At 40.6% G+C, this 23,769-nt stretch overlaps 1 protein-coding gene across 2 annotated transcripts in view; it reads right to left on the minus strand.

Annotated features, from left to right (window-relative positions):
• Positions 1–23,769, minus strand: part of LOC108889837 (sodium-coupled neutral amino acid transporter 3) — a 34,039-nt gene that overhangs the window by 4,859 nt on the left and 5,411 nt on the right. The window contains exons 2-14 of one of the 2 annotated variants that reach the window (XM_018686494.2): positions 12,969–13,226; positions 11,580–11,612; positions 11,280–11,364; positions 11,043–11,158; positions 7,231–7,304; positions 6,881–6,973; positions 6,539–6,620; positions 4,055–4,137; positions 2,800–2,858; positions 2,247–2,393; positions 1,318–1,397; positions 809–909; positions 117–241 (exon numbers count right to left, since the gene is read on the minus strand). In XM_018686494.2, the coding sequence (XP_018542010.1) occupies positions 117–241; positions 809–909; positions 1,318–1,397; positions 2,247–2,393; positions 2,800–2,858; positions 4,055–4,137; positions 6,539–6,620; positions 6,881–6,973; positions 7,231–7,304; positions 11,043–11,158; positions 11,280–11,364; positions 11,580–11,612; positions 12,969–13,105 (1,215 nt within the window). In that variant the 5' untranslated portion in view covers positions 13,106–13,226. The remainder of the gene's footprint in view (positions 1–116; positions 242–808; positions 910–1,317; positions 1,398–2,246; positions 2,394–2,799; positions 2,859–4,054; positions 4,138–6,538; positions 6,621–6,880; positions 6,974–7,230; positions 7,305–11,042; positions 11,159–11,279; positions 11,365–11,579; positions 11,613–12,968; positions 13,227–23,769) is intronic. The other variant, XM_018686495.2, reaches the window with a different exon arrangement.

Here is a 23,769-nt window from a genome sequence, read left to right on the forward strand (position 1 = left end):
AACAATAAGGGCCATTTTCAACTGTTTCACTGCATTTCAAAACAATGTAGATGTTTCTTATTATATTATCGTCATTTTCTTGGGTGTAAACTGTAGGTGCCAAAAATTGTACTTACAGGGAAGAGCACAATGGGGACAGTGAGTGTGACAGCAGTGAGCACAGCCACACGCACACACAGAATCAAAGTGTCATATGGGTCGATACGGCTGTAGGTATGAAGCAGCTCTGCTTCCACTTCACCTGGAAGAGAGGAAAATAGAGTAGGTCTAAGGATGATGAACTTCTCCTAAGCCAACTAGCTAAACATCTCTTATGCTAAAAAATATGAATTACTTATGACATAAAAATAGGATACATGTAATATAGATATTAATTGCAATACATTATAAGCAGCAGTAACCTAAATAATTATGCTTTGCTCACTTGTTTGCAATAAGCTGTTACATTGAATAAAACCTCTATAAGTCATAATAATTGTAAGATCTACAGTACAACCACTAGAGGGAGTAGATGCATTATGATGTTTTCAGCTTACAGGATTACTGCTTTGCTATGACATACAGTACTGTAGTGATTGAAAATTAACAATATGTTGATATGAAAATAAAAATTAACTCATTGGAAGCATGGATAAAGAAATCAAGAAGCAAGATGAGGCAGTGTAGCATAAAAAATAGACAGATAGATAGATAGATAGATAGATAGATAGATAGATAGATAGATAGATAGATAGATAGATAGATAGATAGATCAAGACAGGAATTGTAAGAGAGAATACTCTGCACTGGGAGGAGGACCATGCCTCACCATAGAAAGTTAGGTATCCAAAAAGAGCAGCCAGGAAGTACATGCCGTACATGACTGCAATGGAGATGTTGGCCACATGCTGCATCTTTTTCTTGGTGGCACTGAAATCAGAAAATATTGCCATATGATGTCACACTCACAAACAAACACAAAAAACACACATACAAATTACTGCATTATGCCCATACAGAAAGCATGTAGCCCAGTTACTATAAAATACCATCTTAAGCTGCAGGGCAACTTGTGTTGCAGGAATATGCCTCAAATATTCAATAGTACAGTCTTAGGAAAAACAAGCAACAGTGGTTCAAAGCAGGATGATAAGTTCAAACTAACAACATGCTACATCATACAAGCAGTGCCAACTCATTTCAAAATAAAGTGAAAGCAGTGGATGTGACTAGGTTATGATCAGCCAAGCACAAAGCAGACATAGTAGCTTTCCTCTTTACTATGCGACTGATTTCTTGTTCAAAACTTTGGATGAGTTTTCCATCATTAGAACATACTTGCGCAGCTCTGTGTAGATGGGCAGGACCTCGGGGTGGCACACAAAGGCGAACGCCAGGATGGGGATGGTGTAGGCCGTCTGAAAATGAATCCCAACAAGTCACCATAGATACAGCAGCGCCATCCCAGACGTCTTACCACCAACCTCGCGCTTTACTGCCCATTACTCGCTCAGACACATCACAGAGAGCTAATTGTTTCCCTGTGATTAACTTGGGCCTGGCCGTGGACCAGCTTTAGCCTATTTAAGAATGCCTTACATGTAAGCTGCTAAGCAGCAGGGATAGGTCTTACTAGCCTGGGGTATGAAAGACTCATACATCTTTAAGGGCTGCTAATAAAGGCTTGATAGGATTTCATAAAAACCAGGAACAACTAGTCAGTATATGCTAATTCTCTGGAAAGTAAAATAGTTCCAATAAACTAAAGCAATGTAATGTCACAATCAAATAAATTTGAGGAACTGGCAGTGATTAACAGTCTTTCCAGAGTCTTATCCTGCTGTGAAGGTATGTACTGTGTCTAAAAAAAGGGGCACTTAGAGAAATGTCAGGTCTTTCCCATTTCACTCATTACCTCTCTCTTTGCCCACAAAGGGCAAACTTGATGTCCTCACTATAAGCATGAGAATGCCAAAGCAATTTTTTCTGTTCAGCTGACAGGAGCAGTCAGCTCAGGGGTCACTGTCCATCTCTGAGCCTTGCATTAATCGCAGACTATTGTCTGTCATTAACAGCTTGATAAAAGCCCTGATCCTCTCTTGGGTGCAACTGAGTGCTTCAAACCAAGTGTGATTCCCATGCTTGGATTGTGAACTGTCACTAGCAACATGCTGAAGATGACTATGACATAAGTGGGTGGCTGTCAGTGGCCATGGCCGTGCAGGTGGAACTGTATTTTCAGACAGAGTGACATGCATAAAACCTACTTGTGAGTTGAGGTTGGCCAGTTTGGGTATACAAGCAGGGTTGTCCTCTCCACCAGGATCCATGGCACTGACATTCAGAACACTGGCAGTGCCATTGAATGCAAAGTCCACAAATGGACAAGGGACATTGAACTTCTTGTAGATGACCTGTACAGTGAAGAGGAGAGAAGCATTAAGCAGAAGCAAAGACCGTGGGACACGGTTATCATACACACATGCAGAAAATACAGCACGGAGAGAACCAGGGAGAGAGAGAGAGATAGAGCAATGTGTGGATTACCACTCACACAGCCAAAACTAGGTCAGAGAAAGACAGAGAACCAATACAGCCTGGAACTGCAGCATGCAAACATTAGTCCATGGCAATGAGTAGAGAGAGTGGGGAATACTAAAGAGGCAGTGGGAAGGTGAAAAAATAAACATTTTGCTGCAAGCTGATCCCAGTGCATCTGAATATGCTGCCTTGATGTTTCCGCCAATATGGGAGAAACAAGAAGCAAGACACATGATGTCTAGCTCACATGTCATGTATACCATGAGTCAGAGGACTTACCGAAATGAGGAAGAAAACCATGCAGCTCAGGGAGAAGCCACTGGTATATCCCAGGTATCCTAAAACACAAACACTTCATCACTCTTGGATGGGATCAAATGGTCACACTTGATCTGAAATACATCACACCAACATACCTTTTGGAAAATGCTAATTTAAGCTATGTATAATTTCTCTCTTCACTGCTTAACTCTCTGCTAATTGATCACCAGTGAGGTAAAGCAGAATCTTTCTGATTTAACTTGATGTCCTGCTCAGAGTTGGAGCTCATTACTGACCCTGACTGCACCCACTGGCTCTGATGTCCTTAAAGCCTCAGCAGGACACAGACTTTTTACAAGAGGTCAGCCGAAACGTCGATTTCATTTCATGTACTCATGCTCATCTGAGGAACTGTGATGCAGAGCAACTGCATGACACTCCACAAATCTTGTGAAACACATTGAATTAGTGTCACAAGAGCAACAGAGTGTCATTACTTTATAATGAATGAACTCTTGTCAGTCTAGTAGTGATGGCAATTATCAGACAGGGCTGCAATGAAACAAGCAGGGGCCTGAGCCATGTACCGAGGGACACCTCAGGAGGACAACAGTAGAAATGGTCAGAAGAGGAAAGTGTGTTTGAGTGAATCTTGCAGGGTAGTTAGAGAAGTTATTAAAGCAGAGGATCAAGGTTCAAGCCTTGATGGTGACCAACATCCCCTGAGGTATCCTTGAACTAGTCACTGCGTACAACCATATGAGCTCCACAGATTCTGTTCTGTCTATGGCCCTGCAAGATGTTGGCAAATGAAGAAAAGTAAAAGAATGTCCCACAATGACAATAAACTTTAATAAAAAATATTCCCAGCTTCATTGCTATATTTTCACACCTGAGGGTTATCAGTAAATCTTTAAGGATTTTCCTCTTGATCAAACTGTAATATAGTTCTGTTAGCCTTACAAAACGTTTCATTAAAGCTAGATCATGTAACATTTGAAAGAGGAAATAACACATTCCTCCTCTAAAATTTAAAGCCAAATTCTTCGGCGAGAAAAGATACCACTGCTAAACAGTGGTTCAGCATTTATCACATAATCCCATAACTGTCATTTGTAGCTGCAGTGACCACTGTTCAGCTAAAGTTACATAGTCACACTTTAATCTAACAATGCAAAACGTAACAAAAAACATAATTTATGTGTAAACCGACACTGAAACACAGATGAGATGAGTACCCCACTATAAGAAGAGCATAATATTACACACTCACCTAGCTGTTTCATGAGAGCCAGTGGTAATATCACTGCAACAGATACAATGATCACAAGGTAGTTTCCGTTCAGGTACCATTCACTGCAGAGAGACAGAAGGACACAGAAACAATTAAATGTATTGATTTTGAATTGCTTGGCTTAAACACTCTCCTCAATCTCACTTCTGTTAAGCCTTTGCACTGTGTGCGATTATTGATTGAGAAGATGCAGGAGAAAAGTAAAAAATGAGGCTTGCAAGGAGGAAACAGAGGTTCTGGCTTAAGACAGAGGTAGTGTCATTCACATGTACAATATAACATTATACATAATCAGTTTTTGTGATTCAGTTTTGTAATTTATTGTTAACTCCAGGCACTTGTGTTACAGTGGCACAACATCCACTGACTAACGCAGAATGAAGTGGAAACTATTATTAAGTGTAAACATTGTGTATGACTAAACATTGTGCAGTGTGGTTAGTTTCCACTGCCAAACTAAAAAAGCACCATTTTGAAAGAACACAGGACATGAATATGAGAAGTTTGGCAGAACAGATGACAAACAGACTCCACTGACACAACCTACCACATGTTACTATCTCATGAACAGCCATATCTAGGAAACAAACTTCTGTGCGCTATTTTTAGACTGACACAGTAAGAGTGATTAATTTCTTATCTTGTGTCAGGTGGGAGACGCTGCAGAGATGCAGCATCTGTTGCAACACACACTGTACATTCACACATCTCAAAAAAGAAGAGGCTCATCTATCCTGTTGCCATCCTGCCCTCCAGCCATCTGGACCATGGAAACAATCTCTCTGGTTGAACAAACACATATACACACACACACACACACACACACACACACACACACACAGCCTCAGGTGTTCATTGATTGTGCATGTGAGTTGACTAGGGTCAAGTTTGTTAAAAGCAATGCACATGCTGGAGAAAACAACAGGAACCCCCCCATACATATACTGTATGAAACAATACAATGACTCTTTCTGTTTACTTTGGCATCTTTTCAGTTTTTACTGGTTTTCACCACATACACACACACACACACACACACACACACATACACACACATATATCTATAAATAGATATCTTTAAATAAGCACAGATAAATTTCTGGAGTGTAAAAACAATTACCCATAGAGACAGTCAACAAAAACCGAACATTATCAGCTGCTGTTCACTTTAACATATAATTATAAGCTCTTACACTATAATTATATTCTATTGAACACTAGTATTTGTTGCAGAGCCATTGTATTCGATTGCATCAGACTGTGAGGTGTCCCTGTTATTTTGCCCACCCCCTGTACAGTTTAGCAATACAAACACACACCCACTGACATGATGAAATGCCACTGGGACAATCTAGTCTGTCATTTCAAATAAACAGTGATTGTTGACCATGGCCCACAGCATCAAGCAATGCTACACAGAGAAAACAGAGCTGACATCAGAAAACAATCTGGACATGTTGTCACACTGTATCACTTCTATGGTGACAACATATAGTGGGACATATTGCTCTAAACATTAAAATTGTGCAGTGCTTGCACTTGTTTCTTTTGTTAGCTCTGTTGTAATATGTTTTAGAAGCAGTAAAGAGTCACATCACCCCACTGCACATTTTAAAAAGAGGGGACGTCATCTCTGTTGCAAAATTGCAATTGTATTATGTAAATATTCAATTTTCTCCCCCCTTCTTCACCCACTTCTCTAAAAACGTAAAAGTAGGTGAGGAGAGGCTCTAACTGGGGTAAGGGTTAAGGGGTAATGGGGTAACATCACACTTGAAATCTAATCCAAGGAAGTGAATGTTGTTTGTCTCTGAGGCCACCTGCACTGGCCACTGATATCCCATGGTTTACGTTTTCAGCCGTGGAGCCTGGCTGTGTTTTGATATGAGCGTTTCTTGGTGGCCACGCTGCTCTACTCCTCCGGGGTCACTATCGCAGCTGTTCTCACAGCAGCTGCTCAGCACATGAGGAGCAGCACCGGGTGCCCGCCAATTGGCACAGCCTGACAGGACTCCTGTGTGGAGGCTCAAATCTTTGCATGAAGCTCCATAGAGAAGTGATGGGATATCACACTTATTTTTTAGTCAGTTACTTTTTACTCTTTAGGCATGGCAGTGTCTACAAATGTCACACTGAAACATGTACTTATATCGACTTATTTACTCTAATTGTGATTATTACACTTGTATAAATGAGATCAGTGTGATGCTTCAAACACAGACCAGCATTAAACAACATACTTGGCAGTTATAGAAGCTATAGAACTTTAATACATTCCTAAAGTAAAAAACATTAAAATGTTTGGTTAGCTAAATGGTGTATCTATGCAGTGCATATCTACATAAACATCTACATTTTCTGCAATTCATCTCTTTTGACATATATGTGTTCCCCAGACCTGAAGTCACATGTTTTAGTCCATAATGTGAGTGAGAAATTTTGTGTCAGGCAATGACCACTCACCCTGCAGGTTTATCCACCTTCAAAAAGGCCTGGATGACCAGAGGAAACTCATACTTTACTATGTACAGGTAACTGGACATGGCTGTGGAGGGGAGGTAAACACACACACCAATGTGTTATAACTAACATAAGAAAGAGCTTTAGTATAAACATGACGGCACATAAACATACAGAATCAAAATACACACACACACACACACACACACACACACACACAAATAGTAGCACACAGCACATATTAACAGACAGAATAGTATGAGTATTAGCCCAGACACGTTACTGAAAATGTAAAAAATATGTGTATGTGTGAGTATGAGGACAGATGGCAGTGTGTGACCTCACCTCCAATGTTTTGAAGTGTGATGGCAATACCTGCCGCCATCTTCCCCGGGGTCCCAAAGGCCCTGTAACCGAGCTGCTCATACGCACGAATACCTGAGCCACAAATACCAGATAAAAGCATATCATCATTGTGTTAAGTCCACACTGGCAAGGTCTTCCACCGTAAAGAGACTATCTAAGATTTATCTAAGAGACTAATCTAATTACAATTATGCATGATAACCTGTTGTGCAGCAGGTTGTAGAGTATTCGCTGTTCACACATTGTGATCTTACCACACCAACACTGGAAGGTAATTTAGAGGTTTGTTAATCAGAAGGTGCAGATTGTGAAGCTACATGAATACGTACCTACAATACCAGATGACTTGAGCAGTAAATGGATGGAATATGATGAGAGGACTGCCACCACTGTTAGAAGTACCCTGAAACAAACATCAACAGCATGTTTTACAACCACTTCTTTCACCAACACAAACACCATCATCGTACCAAGTGCAACAACAGAAAATTGCAGTTTTACATAGTACTTTTTTACACTGTACATTACACTGGGGGCTATTTACACAGCTGCAGCATGGATGCACATTCTCTACATAGATTGTGTTGGAAGGGCAGAATCCCTGTGGCTCCTCTTTACACTGGATTGTTACTCCAGCTGAGCCAAGAAGACTGCCCTATATCAGCCCCTCTGCCCTCTGCCACAGTAAGTAAGCACATATTCCAGATGTTACAAAAGAAATGTTTCCAATGCGATGCTGAAGATTGACACAATGAGGAAAATCCTTTGTAAACATTAATCTTGTTCCTGTTTGTTCCTCAGTGGTGGAATAATCCACTTCAGTCACAACAACAGCCATTCCCTCCATCCTCAGCAGTAGACTCTCAAGAAGGGCTGTACTTGCAATCATCCTCTCTCCACTAATGCATATTCACACCTTTAACATGTTATCCTTCTTCATGCATGACACTTTTATTATTTTATTTAGGCAATGTTCTTGTGCAGCTGCTTGTGTCTGGGCAACATTTTGATTGCATTTCTCAAGACATTGGCTCCTTATCATTTCTCAACTGTATCTGCAACCCTATATAAATTAGTTTGTTAAACATGAGCACACTGCTGATGATGCAGACATTTTTCAAATCAAAAATCAACAACCCTATTTCAACACTGAGACAGAAAGTTATCCATTAATGTTGTCTATTGTCTAGCAACTGGAAGTGTTCATCTTTTACTTAGAATTATTTTTTTATTTTATAGAGGACATTTGAGAATCACAATTGTAAGAATTTTCTTAGAAATTCACAGCAGGACGAGTTCTCAGCACGAAGAAGTTTTGTGAATGGACCCCTGATCTACTGACTCCCCGACGCAGTACGCGAACAACCTATACAATGAAAATATTGCGCAGCGGGCCTATTTTATTTACTATTGGCATTTATTTTGCCTTTGTTTACCTGCTTGTGTTTGAGCAAACATGGTCATCTAATTTTTAGGTCTTCTGTCCCCTTTAGGAGCGGGACCTGAGGTTCAGAATGAGACAGTCCACTAGTAGGAAAAAAAATGAAATGTTTTTTGAGGCAATCACCAGCTTGGACTCCAATGTGGAACACAGAAAAAATGCCAGTATTTCTCTGCCAAATATGTCACTGACCCAGCCTGTATTTCTCAGTAGCTACTCTATTGTTTGATACAAGATCATGCAGATATGCACACAAAGACACAAAGACGCAGCCTTTCATCTATTACAGGATGGATAAATACACCCTAACTGTTCCATTTGGTCACGTACCATTAACTCGCACGCGATTATCATCGGGGTGCAATGCAGATTAATCGGCTACAGAGTTCATTTCAACTCCAGTCTAGCCTAAACGTCAAAGACGGTGGCGTTTGGTGACACAGGGTTCAGCCGGTCCAGACAACAGACAGCTTGAAAAACTACAGTCACACAACTCAGCTCAAAATAAGAAGCTTTCTCTAACACGAGGGAAAATCCCCCAGACATGACTGCCTTGGAAAGGAGTTCAAATAACGTCCTTGAATAACATTTTAGGGCCGTGATAGCTACAGAGCATTAAAGCTAGCTTCATATTTCTCCCAGATTGATTTGAATCTCAAATGCTAACACAAATATGCTGTTACTTGTCTATCATAGAGTTTGTTGTGAAATGAACAAACTACCTGTGACCTACAAAGAGGAGAGAAGACGAGACGAGATGAGAATATCTAGTTTTTCACTACAGCTACAAATCCACCTGAAACAAGTTAAAGCAGCAATACAGATATGCCTGAATTTTCGGCAGTGCAGTCTCACACCAGTGCCCTTTAATGCATTCTCACAAAAATACTTAGCTTCAGCACCAGACACCTTACAATCTAGCACCATCAGGAAAAGGTGTCAAAACAGCACGAGGAAGATGAGGAGGTGAAGGTGTTGATAGCTGGTGAGACAACCTTCTAGCAAGCCTAATATTTTTCGAGAAACGAAACAGATTGTATGGCTGGAAATCTCTCGAAAAAAGGGGACATTTTGAATGCAGTAAAAAGTGCATTTAAGACCTAAATGAACACGTAAAGCTTTGACATGACTATCAGTCCAATAACATATCGGCATCCAGGGTTTTTGTGCTGTGCAGTTTTAAAAAGGTCTGAATTGAATTGCAACTCAGAACTCCATTATGTCCTTGTTGCCTACTTACTGAAATTATGTGAGGATATGCAAGACGTGTCTAGTAGATTAGAGATTCAGACAGGATACGTTTGAGACTGATTGGATGATCAACAAAACTGCAGATGATAATGCCACCACAGTACATAACAGGACAACAAGAAAATGGTAATGCCAGTGAAATGTTAAGATTTTCCTGAAAGCAAGATATTACCCAGCCTAGATCTAGTGATATTCTGTATTGTCCTTGTTGTCAAAAAATACCAAAAATGAATTAATCCTATTAACAAGTATTGTCTGTGTAGCTATGAACTAATATCTCTGTGCTTCTGTTGCTGCTCAAAAACGGTGTAAAACACATCAGTGAGCCATGTCATTGCACTGGGTGACGTGTTCCACATACACCATCCTGACACTGTAAATACAAATATAAATATGTTTTTATCCACCATAATATTTACCCCAATGTGAATATGTTTGCTTAAGGCCACACAGAGCCCAGCTGCTTTAGGAAATTACTTTTGCTCTTTATAAAATGAAAATAGATATTTGTGACCCATTTAAAGGTGTATATCTTCCACGGGAAACAATAGGCCTGAAAATATTGAGTCAGAAGTTATTACAGGCAAACACACGGTTAATTTTGGTCTTTTCAAGGGATTTGTTGATGATAAGAAAAATAAAGAATTTCAGTCTAAAAGTGTGTATATTGTCATGCTTGTTTGAGCTACATTTTAAGGTGACTGGATTAACACTAATCAATCCTTTGGGATAAGAAAAGACCTTGGTAAATCATGTCAGAGAAGGGCATTGTCGGAAACAAAGCCGCAATATCTTTCTCTCCACAGGGAGTTATACAAAGTGTCTTGACTGTTCTGGTACTCTCTATTGTCATCATTCATTTTTTGCAAGGAGTCGATGTTTAAGAACTCTGTGCAGCTAAAAGGTCAAAAGACCCCCAGTGCATCTAAATCAGATAGAAAAAAGCATGGATGAAAATATAAATAATCAACCTAGAAGCTGCAGTTTACTGTGATGTCATTGTCCTGACAGACAATGCTGCTTCTGAGGCTTTTAAATGCTAAGCTCCTCATATAGACAGCACATACACCCACTGGTTCAAGGCACAGATTCAACCACAGAGAAGAACACGTGGTTATTTTCTGCATCTGTAATTGCAGTTTCACATAAACAGCACAAGCAAATGATTTCCAGCATGCTATTTATCGAAGCCTTTATCATGAAGCAAATGTGCCCTGTGTCATCAGCGTCTGTGTTATAAACAAGGAGTGCTGCCTGGTTAATACAAGCCAATTACAATGCAATTAGGTGGTACTTTTGTGTGACGCAGACCTCCACTGGAAAAACCACAGCAGAAAGAAAATGAGTCACACAGCATCTGTGAGGTGTATTTCTGCTCTGCTGCTTCCAATCTGCAACCATGAAGTCACATATTTATCAAATTGCATGTGGGGTATGTGTATCACTTACAAAAACAGGATGACCCCTGTATTGGCCATGGCATACGCAAGACCCAGGATCCCACTTCCCATGATTGCATTGCCCAGGTTGAAGACTGACATCCCAAACGAGGTTTTTCCTTCAAACTACAACCAATGCAAGACAGAGGAGAATGAACAGGTTAGATCCCCTGACAATGCTTTAAAGTACTGCATGTTATCGTGATAATGCCACTGAGAATAGCCCGTTGGCTGTGTTTGAACTCACATCTGTAAAACGTGTGGTCTTCTTGTCCTCCACACCTGACAAGAACTCCTGGCTCTCTGGGAGGTTGGCCTCAGTTCTATGTGGACTAATGAGAAGAAACACTGTCATAAGAACATGAAGTAACAACACAACTAACAAGATCAAGATTCAAGACACTCAAAATTCACCACAAACAATGTCATTTCTTTGTTACAGAACAGGATCTGGTTTAAGTTTATTTTTCCATGCATCTGTGATAATACGCACACACGACTCGACTGAAACAGGCAGCACATACATTCATTATTGTAACATACATACCTAGCATTCTGGGCACTATTGGGCACAGCTTCCCTACAAGCAGTGTAGAGAGAGGCCATCCATCACCCAACGAGAGCACAAAGTGGAAAAACAACACCCCAAGTCATAATATAATAAGGCAAATAATACAGTGAAGGGACCATCTACAAATTATCATCTGTATCCTGGAGAGAGACATTTTAATTAAACCATCTATTACAGATTACGAGGGCACAAAAAAAAAAAACACTGCCAGACAGTCAGTGACATGATAATTTGACACTGAGCTTACTCCAGTATCCCACACACATGATAATGTACAATGAGTTAGCAGGTAGGAGGTAAATGTTCTGCTCAAAGGCACTCCACCAGGCAGTTAATGGACATACAGTGCCTGCAACCCTGAAATTATGGGACAGTCACTCTAGTGTCTAGGCTGAACTGCCCCCCCCCCCAGCTATGTTGTATCTCTGTCCCCACTGTATTGTAAGCAATGAGGCCTGTCATTCAGATAAGATAATATTACTTTACTAATCCCTCTAGCTGACGTACAGTATATAGAATTACAGCCAAATATACTACATCATATCTTGCCTCTACAAGTCAGGGTCAAGGTCCCTCTCGTGCTGATGGAAGCAACCTCTTGATTAGTAGAGACACAGGCGAGTAACACATGACACCGATTTCACTTGATGGTCTGTTAACACACGGCACACAGCGTGCAATGTGATGTGAAGCATGAGAAAAGACATGTGAGACGTTCAGTACGTGGCAGGTTAAGACGACAAGTAAAAGCACCCGGTGAATCAAATCACCTTGCTTTAATAGAGGCAACAAGCCTCAAATTGGGGACAGGATGTTCAAATGGAAGAGATTCTCAAAATGACAAGTTGTTTACCACTGATTTTTTTTTTTTCCTGTTTAACACCAGTGAATGGGGTACAGATTGCCACATTTACTGGAGCAGAAAATTAATAAGATTACAAATTTCCCAAATATCACAAATATCTTTTTTTGTGATGTTTAGAGACCCAGTGCTGTGGGGAAATACATGCTAGGAAATTCTAGGAAAGCCTACACGTGCCTTTAATGTTTTTTTGAAACACAAGAAGCCTCTGGGTTATAAACCAAACCTGACTGTGTAAAATGCAGCACATTGCATCTGTGGCTTTATGAGTAAAAAGGTCAACATAAAAGGCTAAACTTACTCTAGTATTATAGTTTATATGTATGGCTGTGTAGTCATATAAGTCTGGTTCCAGATATTTTTTCTTTTCAATGAGAATTCGTACATATTGAATATATATCAACCCTAACAATTTCCTTTCAGTGGGAACAAATAATGCATTTAAAAACTGCATTACTGACTCATTGACAGATCTACACTGTGTTAAGCTGTAGTATACTCACTTTTCACCGTCCTCTGCTGGTGGCGTTTTGGCCGATGCTGTGATCTCCTCACTGGGCTCATGGCCTTTCCCATTAGGAATAGCGTTCACCTCAGCAGGGGCAGTCTCCACAGTCTCTGCTGGTTTATCTTCACTCATATCTGCTTGTGTGCTTTGGTGTGTATGTAATAATCTGTCTGTTGAGATGTGTTATTGTTTGAGGCTGTGTGAATGTTTGGGCAGTGCAATAAGAGTGAGGTTTTTATTTTCCTCCTGGGATCTGTGGAAGGATAAAACATGGGTAATTAGCATAACATTTTGCAATGAAACAGGCAGACCAATGGCCTTTATGTAACAGCATTTCCCTGACAGTGCAGGTAAAAGACAGGAACAATGGCACTCTTGTTATCCAATTATTTCTTTTTCTTCCCTTTTTTTAAAGTATTTTTTTTCAGGCTTTTTGCCTTTACTGACAAGACAGTGAGAGAGAGAGAGAGAGAGAGAGAAAGAGAGAGAGACAGGAAACGGGGAGAGAGTAAGAGATTGACATGCAGCAAGGGTCTGGCCAGATCGGGAGTCAAACTGGGGTTCACCTGATCAGGCCACTATGGCCCACGTAGTATGCACCCAGACCATTCAGTTATGGGGGCGCCCCCAACTATTATGCCCTTGCAATGACGATCACCCTCTGTCGCACCATCACCAGCATTTCTTGGTTGTTAGTTTTGTGGTTTTATTTAGAAATGTTGTTTTCAATCAAAAATCTGAATTATTCTCTCAAAAAAATAATAATAAAATACAGTGCCACTAAGCACTTACCTCCTACACATACTGGTAAGATTGAGTTACCTTTCTCAGAAATTCAGTCCGTTACAAAGCAGTCCATTACACAGATTGTGCACCAAAACACCAACCTTAAGTAAACTAGTGAAAGCTTATTTAATACAGAAATTTAAACACAAAAACATGTTTACAGATGATTTATAATGTAGCAACTCTTAATGGCCCGGCAAACTCATGGTCCACCCACACAGGTGATACTTATTGTGACTTTTGGATATGTTCAGACTATGACTGATATCTACCTCACTCTCCTGCCAGCTTGGTTGTACCTGCTAGGGTAGGACAAATTAAGTCGTCATCGTTACTGGTACACACAGTATGATAACTTCTCGGAGCTCAGTCCACACTCATTTTAATTCTAATTAACTAGAAAGCTTGAAAACAACTGTGTGGGTGTGCAGGACATTGAATTCCTTTATTTTCTCTGTAACACTTGATTGCATGATTATGAAACATTTTCAACAATGGGGCTACAGAAAGATGAGCTTTTTCTTGCAAGTCAGCTGATGAGAATCTGAATTTTAAAAAAAAATCAAAATGACATATGATGACTATCCAATGAAAACTTTATATCTCCATCTAAAGTTGAATAAACCATGTAAAAACCTACATTGTCACAAATCTAAAAACTGCTGTTAGCTTGTGAAAATTTGACACTGTAGAGATACATAGGACTGCAACAATATGTAACTGTTGCTTGAGTCTGGAGCTCATTACTTTTGTTGAACAACACTAGGAAGTCTGACTCAATGAGCAATTGACGTACAATAAGAGACACGAGGGAAGATGAAGGTCACACTGAGGATGTTCAAGTGAGTCTGTATCTTCATTTAGGTCCAACAGGGACGTGAATGAAATTTTACGAATGCTGACAGAGAGGATGAAAGCAGATTTAGATTTTTAAAAATCTGTGTCATTCTTTTGTGTATTGGAGATTTGAATGGGTTGACAACAAGCTGAATGTGACTGTAAGACTACCAAACATTTTCACTTGTAACTTAAGAGGGAAAAAAACAACTCCCCCTATGTTAGTGAAAATATAGAGTTGAGCATGAATAGGTGTTTTGGCAAATCCCATGAATAATTGACACATCAACTGACAGGTCTACACGCAGAGGAAACAGAGCTCTCAGTTAAGTGTGACACACTGGGCTTTGCGTCAGGCCTCTATTTTCTGGGTATCCTGTTGTGGTGTCTTAGCTGACCAGCTGGTTTGTGGGGCCCAAAAAGGCCCCCTGTGACACGCATCTCCTGGATGCTGTTGACCAAAGCCCCCTATCTGGCTGGCCCTGAATGATCTCCTTTGCTCTGCTGCATAAATGGCAGTGCAGGCTACAATGGAGAGCACGTTGGGGGCCATAGAGGAGGAACACACACACATGGTCGAAGCCCCCCACCCCCCAAGCATTGAGATAAAAAGAGAAGAACCAGCTAGGACCAGCTACGAACCAGCTCTAGCCGTCTTTGTGCCTCCATTTTTTCTGCTTGTCACTTTTCTCTTGGTTTCCTCTTTTATTGAAGAGGGTTCAACATAGTGACAATGCTCAGGGTTTTCTGTACCACCACTCCTAGCAACCATTCAGCCATCCTTGTTCCCTCAGGCTTCTTCCACTCCACAGCCTGCCCTTCTAAATGTATCTTTTTGTAATATTATTTTAACACATCAAACGTAGAGTGAGGTGAATAAACCCTGGTCTTCATCTCGCAGTCCTCTGAACCTGTCTTCCCAACCGCATTGCTGTGAGCTTCACTGCGCAGCCAGGCCTCTCGGTGTCTCTGGCTAAAGCCAGGCAACGTGGTTGGGCAGCAAAGCACACTGCACAATGGCACATGTTGTGCGGTTTCCTGGGAACGGGTTGGAGAACAGTGGTACTATTGTGCCAGGCATCATTATACTGCCGGGGCCCCCTTGGCTGTAGTTCGCCAGGCCACTCGAGAGGCTGAAAAGGTATTTCACTGGGCTCTAATTGAAAAGACGCCACCTTGAATTCAGCAAATGCCAGTATCCTGTATTCATGCACAGTTGTAGCAGAGTTGGTGACGGTTGCAATGGCAGAGGCAGGGCCCCTCTCGTGGGACAAATCACTGTACAGAACCGCACTGCCACTCAGATAGTCTACAAATGGAGGAGGTTGGGGGAGTCATTTAAGGACAATACACGATGGGCTGTCCGGCTACAGGGGTGCCTCTTCAATGGCTTCGAGCAGCCGGGCTTGAAACAGCTGACCTGATTGGACAGTTGTGGCTTGTACAATCATTAAGTTATATAACAAAGGCAATACATGACATCCTTGAAAATAGTCGAATGAAAACACACTCACTCAGTCAGAACCTCTTATTTTTAGAAAGCCTCTTCTCTTGTCCTCCAAGTATAAAGCAAATGAAGGTGAAGTGGAGGTAGCTTAAACGCTGTGGGGAGAATGCTCCTTTAAAAAATAGGACAGCGTTTTGCCAACAGGAATACTGATTCTGATTGATTGGAACTCACAACTTTCACATAGATGAGTTAAAAGGATTGTCAAATTATAATGTGGATATTATCGATTTTCAAAAAATGGGTTTACAAAAATTACAACTAAATGTCATTAGAGTCTTTCCTTGATCATGGCACCACTATCAGGTGGGTTGTAATCAGATTTCTTAAGTGACAAGCCACAACCAATAGTTACAACCAAGAAAATGAAGGAAATTGAGGACCAGCATAAAAAAAACTGAGTTCATCCACACAGGCTTAAACCCCAGTTACCATAGCACCATTGTGGTATGAAACAGAGACAGGGCTGTGTTTCCATAAGGAAATGTTCAGGGAAAGCCCAGGCAGCAAAACTGAAATGCTCTGTAGTCTGCAGACACTATGTCATCCCAAAACACATGTGCATCTGTCTGCACGAGCACTTACAGTTTACCCGATTTCAAAACAACCGTCTTAAAGATATTTAATTCCCAAAAACATTATTACATTTGTGAGATTCAGATCACCCACATAAATAAAGTGGTATTTGCTTGGCGTGTTTATTTTCCTGAATGCACCGAGCAACATTATAGTTCATAGACAGGCTGACAGCGTGAGAGTTATAAAGGCTTGACATTCTAGATGTGTCTGCTGTGTTACACTTATATAATTCCAGTAAACCACATCTTTCTCAAGAGCAGACACTACAGTTGTTACCACTGCTACAGGATACTGTACTATTACTACTGTGGGAATTTAAGCACAGCTTCACAAAAAAATAAAGCAACAGATTGGAGCAAATGAAATCCACAACAGAAGCACCACATGGTAAAAAGAAGGATTATCTTTAGAAATCCACTGATATCCAAACTTCCGAATCCTAAGCAAGAGTTAATGCCACATTGTGATGCTCTTGGTGGGAGTAAATGAGTCTTTTCACAGCAACGGCAGAGGCTATGTTTATTCAAGCCCTCATCCAAAACATCATCTCAGTTTGCCAACACACAGCGAGTGCAGTTCGCCGGCTCTGACGTAAGCGACTCTGCAGAGAGACGTCATGCCACAGGGAGGCGAACAGAGCCAGGCCGTTTCACTGATTGTTATTCCTGAACTGAAACCTGAACCAAATAACACTGTGCATGCTGATTCATCCTCACTTATTGCTATGCATGTGTGCATTTGGGTTTGTAGTTCATTCTGTGAATAATTAAATGTGTTTCCTTGTGCGTGTGTGTGCAGTTCATGTAAGAAGTAATCTCAAACTGTAATACTGCCTCCTCTGCCACGACTTGATGACATTCTCATAGGCTTCTGGCTGTATAAGCTTTCTTAATTGAGTCTCTAGTGTAATTTTCAGAGACTCTTAATCTGCTGAATTGCATGTGGACAATCATTAAATGTTTTTCACTCTTTTCTTACATTTGGGTTCATGGATGCAGTAAAAAAGGAGCTAAAACGTCATCAAAAAGCCTTAGCAACATTATCATCAAATGAATTTTCCTTAAAATCATCTACAGCATTGTCATGTCTATGTAGGTCATATGATCTCGCCACAGCAATTCTGAAAAATGAAAATAAAAAATCTTTATAGTACCATAGCTGCAAACACTGTCTCACTTGATTTTCATGGTGGCTGCGGGGGGAAAAATGACAGACAGCATCTAAAGCAATTTATCCATCCTCCCGTTCTATCTACGAACAGGAAGAGATTTCCTGCAGATTAAGAGATTACACATGCCCACAATTTCACTGATGAGCAGCTAATAGATCTATCAGCCAACATTTTTTTTGTAAAACAGTGAGGTTGAGACTTGGGACCTCTGACAGTTAGGATGATAGACTCGATCAGATTAGGGCCCATCTCGCTCCAGCAGCAAATCAGGATCAAACTGCTCAGGTCACTCCGTACACTCTTGTACGCCCCTGTATAAAAATAGCTGCAGAGGAGTGAATAGCCTCGCTGTAACCCCACGTCATGTCACACACAAAAGCTGCGTTTAAGTGCTGCTGCATGTGCCAATGAACACAGCAGCTGCCTGGAATAAGCAGTAAACACTCGGCGAACGCATCCAACAACCATCTGTCTGTATTCTGGTTCTTCACACAAGGCTAAACATGCACATAAAACACACTTGATAACACACACACACACGCACCAACAAAGACATATGAGGTGTAATTATGGGCAAACGCCATGCTGTTGCTGAATGAACGAAACATCCCAAACAGCTACGGTCAGAAAATTAAAAACGCACCAAAATGTATGACTGAGACCAGTGTATAATTACACTTGGAGTACTACTCAGATGTCTGCAATAGATTTTTTTGACCTGCACAAAAACACTGTTACTAGTAAACCTTCACTAACATCATTAATGTATTTTCCATTAATGTAGCTATTGTGTCTCTATGGGTCATGCAGACTTTGCACTCGCCACCTCCATTGTTGAGATTTGGGGAAACAAGGTCTCAAACGCAACGTACATTGGTTATACTAGCACGACTATCCTACAGCTTTCCAAATAACTATGGTTTATACATGTATCACATCAAACACTTGTCTCTGAGTCTGACTGAAAATACACACAGAATGGAATGGTCATTATAACTTAACATAACTTACAGGGATCTACTGTATATCCTGGGCAACTTGCGGGCTGACCTAATCACCCTGCATTTTCATCCACACACGCCAGCTTGTTTACATGTGCGGGGCCAACTTTCACTACTATCATATTGTCTTCTGAGGAAACTCAATCATGAAATGCAATGGTGAATTGTGTTGTGAAGCATTATGAGATTAAAACATTTTACTCTGGTGGTCAACAGGTAACAAGGCCATCCTGAGAGACAACGTACCCAGGAACCGGAGCAGAAAACTTCAAGACAGAGCCCGATTGGACAAATGCTTAGCTCTCTGTATGTTAAGAAAAAGTGATTACAACACATAATTTGCTGTGTGAGTGATTACAATACATTTGCGGCTTAAATATGTGTCTTTAATGTTTCTTCTATAAAGCAATGGCAAGTGAGGCTCCTGGGTATTATAGTTTTTAGAGTTATATGCCATACCTAACTGATGGCAAAATCATTATTTCTTAAAAATAAAGCTGAAGTAATCCAATCTAAGGGCTGTGATATGCTTTGATTTGTGTATCCAGGAGGTGTCTCTGTGTTGAGGATTCTGTTGGGCAAGTAATCAATTAAAAATAAACCTTATGGCTTAACAAGCTGCCAGCCATCAACAGCTAGCTTACCACTGTGAAAGCACATAGCACTTCAGATGGCCCATCCTCATACTTTCTCATCTCTGCACTAGGCTACCGTGTCCCAGACCAGGCTGGGTACAGTACTGATATCTGTCTTCCCATACACCTCTGGGTAAGAAGGTGAATAAGCCAACACCCCAAAATGACATTTTGTAATCCCTTGCACTGCTTGTCACTGAAAATAACTAAATAATGCCTTACTGCCCAATAGTGATTGAGAACAGTGAAGAGATTAATTACAGGTCCTGTACACCCACACCAATGTTTTCAGTTCTGACTGATTAACCCTGTGCTCAGGTTAAAGGGGTGTGTTGCTCTGAGTGTGTGGGACCTTCAAAAGAAATGGGAATTGGGTAGATGAGGGAAAAATACAAGATACAGTAAGTTCTACATTACTCTCTTGTATATAAAGATTGTATTCTGCACAACACTGATAAAGAGTGTGGTGTCTCTGTTAAGTATTAAGTATTATTTTTGCTAGGCATCAAATTTTCAGCGAGGAAAAAATAATATTTTCCGCAATACGACATTCAATACTAGGGAAAATTCTCCTTTAATTCCTTTAACTGTGCTCAAGCTCACTACACACCACTTGCCCCACAGGCCTCTATATCCTCTGTTTCTCTTTCCTTACTGTACTGTATTGTCCTGCTGTCTTCCTCCCTCTTTAGCTCTCTCTCCCCCTACCCCCTCTCTCTCTCTGCTGCAGGCCCTGAGTACCACTGTGATTAGCCAGCAGGGAGAACAGGAGATTAACTTCTGACTAAGAGATTTATATGTCAGCTTCTGAGATGCTCCTCATCTCCAAGGTTCCTATAAGCTGCTGTGAGATACACACGTCAGAGACTATTCAAAATGATGCTTGGCAGTGCATTTAAATATCCACTATCAGGTGGAAGGTATTATCTCACAGCAAGTCAAGTGTTTCAAACAGAGGCTCTAATCTGGATTATTCTATATGCTCAAAGCAGGGAAAAAAGATTGCAATAATTTGCCCTCAAATCTCCTCAGATGATTCGGTAACCTACATTTCTTTACAAATGAATAGATGCTGACATGTGCAAGTACTGTGTGGGCTGGGGAACTGCACAGCACACTGTGAGTAAAATAATTATTTGGCTTCACACAAACAGCGCTGCATGACGTGCACTGTATATAGTCAGTCATATATAATGCATACCTGCTTTTAGATAATGACCAAATTATGCAAAATGCTGCTTCTATGATTGGCTGACAGTATTGCTAGCCCTGCACCCTCACTTACTTTTTCCCATTGTGACATCACACTACGAGGGTCACTTCATAAACGGTTGCGCAGATGGTGCAATTTTATCACATTAAAAAGTTGGCGAAACAGTGAAGAGAACCTGCTCCATGCTTTCTGCATGGACGTTGGAATGGGTATGGCCATTTTCAAGTCTCAGTTTAAGAACCCACTTGATTGAACAAACCTGGTACACACAAACCTGACCCCATATTTTACTTTATTTCATCTATTATAGATCGTTATCCAGGCAAATGAAAAGTACTGGTTACACACTGCCTCTTCCCCTCTTCTCACTGAGCCACTGTGCCGCTACTTGCAATCCATGAGAGTCATGGATGAAGGAAATTCATACAATCAGAAAAAATAGGCGGAGACGGACAGTTCATTCAACAGTATTATGTTTTCCATAATACTGGCTCTTTACGACTACTTTTGGGAGGTCACTTATTTGGTGACTCAGCTTTGTGCATTTCCTGTATAAGACTGAAAGAGTGTGACACTGAAAAGTGTCTAGTGTTTTGTGTCTCGGCCTGACTGATGTGCGGCAAATCGAGGGTGATGGGTGTCTGCACTTCAAGGCACCCAGGAAAGAGTCGGGCGTGACGCAGTGTGGATTGTCTTTGGTGTTTTTCGACACGCCTACGTGAGAGCACCACTGTGGTGACTCACCGAAAATGTGACTTATTAATAGAATCACATATGACTTCCTGTCACTCTGGCTCAACTCTAACGCTGGACACCCCACAGACAGGACGGGACAATAGATCAGAAACATTACTATGCATAAAGTGTACATAATGAGCTTTTATCAGTGCGGGCACAGCAAGTGATAGGTGTTAACTAATTTGAGGAATGGCCTGAGGAGACATAACAGGAGGTGAATGGTGACATCATAAAGTAATCAATATGATATTTAGGGTCAGATTTACATAGATGAAAATGCAGGGTGCTCAGCCCTTACTTACATTTGCACTTGCAACATGATTATCATCTAAATTAACTAAATGAGACCAACTTGCACCTCGTTAATTACACAGTAAGAGACTGGGGATGTTTTTATTGCAAGTTTTTTTTCTTTTTATTCCTGCAACTAGAATAATTATCCAAGCTTCCAAGGAAATGAAAAAAAGATGCAGTCACACAGTAAAACAGTGGAATGGATGATGTTCACACAGGCACAGTAAATGGTTCAGAGGATGTTCTGGTAGCAGCAGTTGACACAGCTGATGTCTCCTTAGACTCCCAAAGTAACTGCAGTACTTCCAAGTCTCATAAAACCAAAACTTCCCATCAGCCATTTGCCTGAAGCTCTGAAATATGTATCCATTTAATCTATTCTTTTGTTTGTGTAGTATCTAATTAAATGCAGTTTAGTGCATTGTTGTTGTTGTTGTTTTTAACACACCTGTGTTTTTCTCTTCAAAAATGGAGATACATGTATTTCCATTTAGGACTGGTCCTTGCCAATTGTGTAAAGGTTATTGAATCCAGCAGAATCTGTGATCAAGCAGACTACCTCCTGCACAATCCTCCATTAAGTGCATCTGCATCTGCTGTAGATGACAGTCAAATTGTGGCTCCAGGCTGCAGTGAATGTTTGGTGCACAACATTACACACACACACACACTAATTGGGGACTAAAAGCGTAGTAAATTTAAGTCACTTAACTCCGGTATCATGGTGGGATTTCAGAGAAGATCTAAAGTTGAGAAACTTTATCTGAAACACAAACAGCCAATTAAAATTGAGAAATTAAAAAGTCATAAAAAGTCATTCAAGGTATTATGTTTACAGCAAGGATAGTGCTATGATGCTCGTGATGAGCTGCTTCAGTAGTTTTAGTTGACAGGTTAATAAGATTCTGTGCAGCCCCACATCTGTCTCAACAACATACTGTGCATTTCGAACAAATAATTCACTCAATTTGAATGTGATCTCATTCCTGTGGCTCCCTGGCTCATAGGCTGCCTCCATCACCTCTGTGCAGAACACAGTAACACCGTGCGATGCTGCTTAATCGACAAAACTGCAAATGAACTGTTAACGAGCACAGTTTACTGGATACCATATTTTACATACAGTACACTGGTGTACCACTTGTAAGTGTTTCGTTACAAGATGCCAGACTGTGTGTTGTCATTTGGAGAAGGGCAGTAGAGTGAAAAGCCAGAAAGTTGCATTATCAAAGTTAATGATAATTCATATATGTAACATTCAAAACATTATTAATATACAGCAATACAGCATGTATTATTTTTATTCAAGCTGGGACAAAGTGCTGAAATAGTGATGCAACAGTATCTTAGGCCTTTTCTTTGATCAGATATAGGCTAAAGCAGCATGTCACCAGGATGAATTCCATTGTGTTTTTGTCTTCTTATAACTTTGGTGTTGTGGGACATGTATTTACAAATGCCACTTGTCTTCCATCCATTTTATCTGAATGAAAAAATAAAGTGGTGAGAACTGACATGGACAATAACTTGGCAATGCTGGACTATGCTGACTTGGTAATGCTATTCTGCAAACTAAATCAAATTTTGCCTGTTCTCAGAGTGCTGTCAAATAAAGCACTGGATGCGAGTGCCAGTATACAAGAAGCTTGCAAGCCATGGAGAGAGCAAACACGATTTGCACACTCTTAAAAACAAGATGTCTTTCATATAACTGCATGAATGTAAACCAAAATTACATTTGTCAGCATGTCAAGGTCACGTGCCATTTCCTTCATTTTTTCTGGAAGAATAGATCAAATTCAGTTGAAGCTGAAATATCTTGCCAGCTGAACAGTGATACTAAAGAAGACAATAACCAGACAGTCACTGGTTAACACAAATATCTTGGCAGCAGTTGATGAATTCAAAATTAACAGACAACAATTTCCTTCCTTGTCATCCACTGTTGAGGTATCTTTGGGGAATCTACCAAACCACTGTGGAACCACAGAGTAGCTTTATGAATTAGGCTGTGGCTGCACTGATAAAGCTCCCA

This window comes from Lates calcarifer, linkage group LG12 (assembly GCF_001640805.2).
Source record: "Lates calcarifer isolate ASB-BC8 linkage group LG12, TLL_Latcal_v3, whole genome shotgun sequence".
Taxonomy (NCBI): Eukaryota; Metazoa; Chordata; class Actinopteri; family Centropomidae; genus Lates; species Lates calcarifer.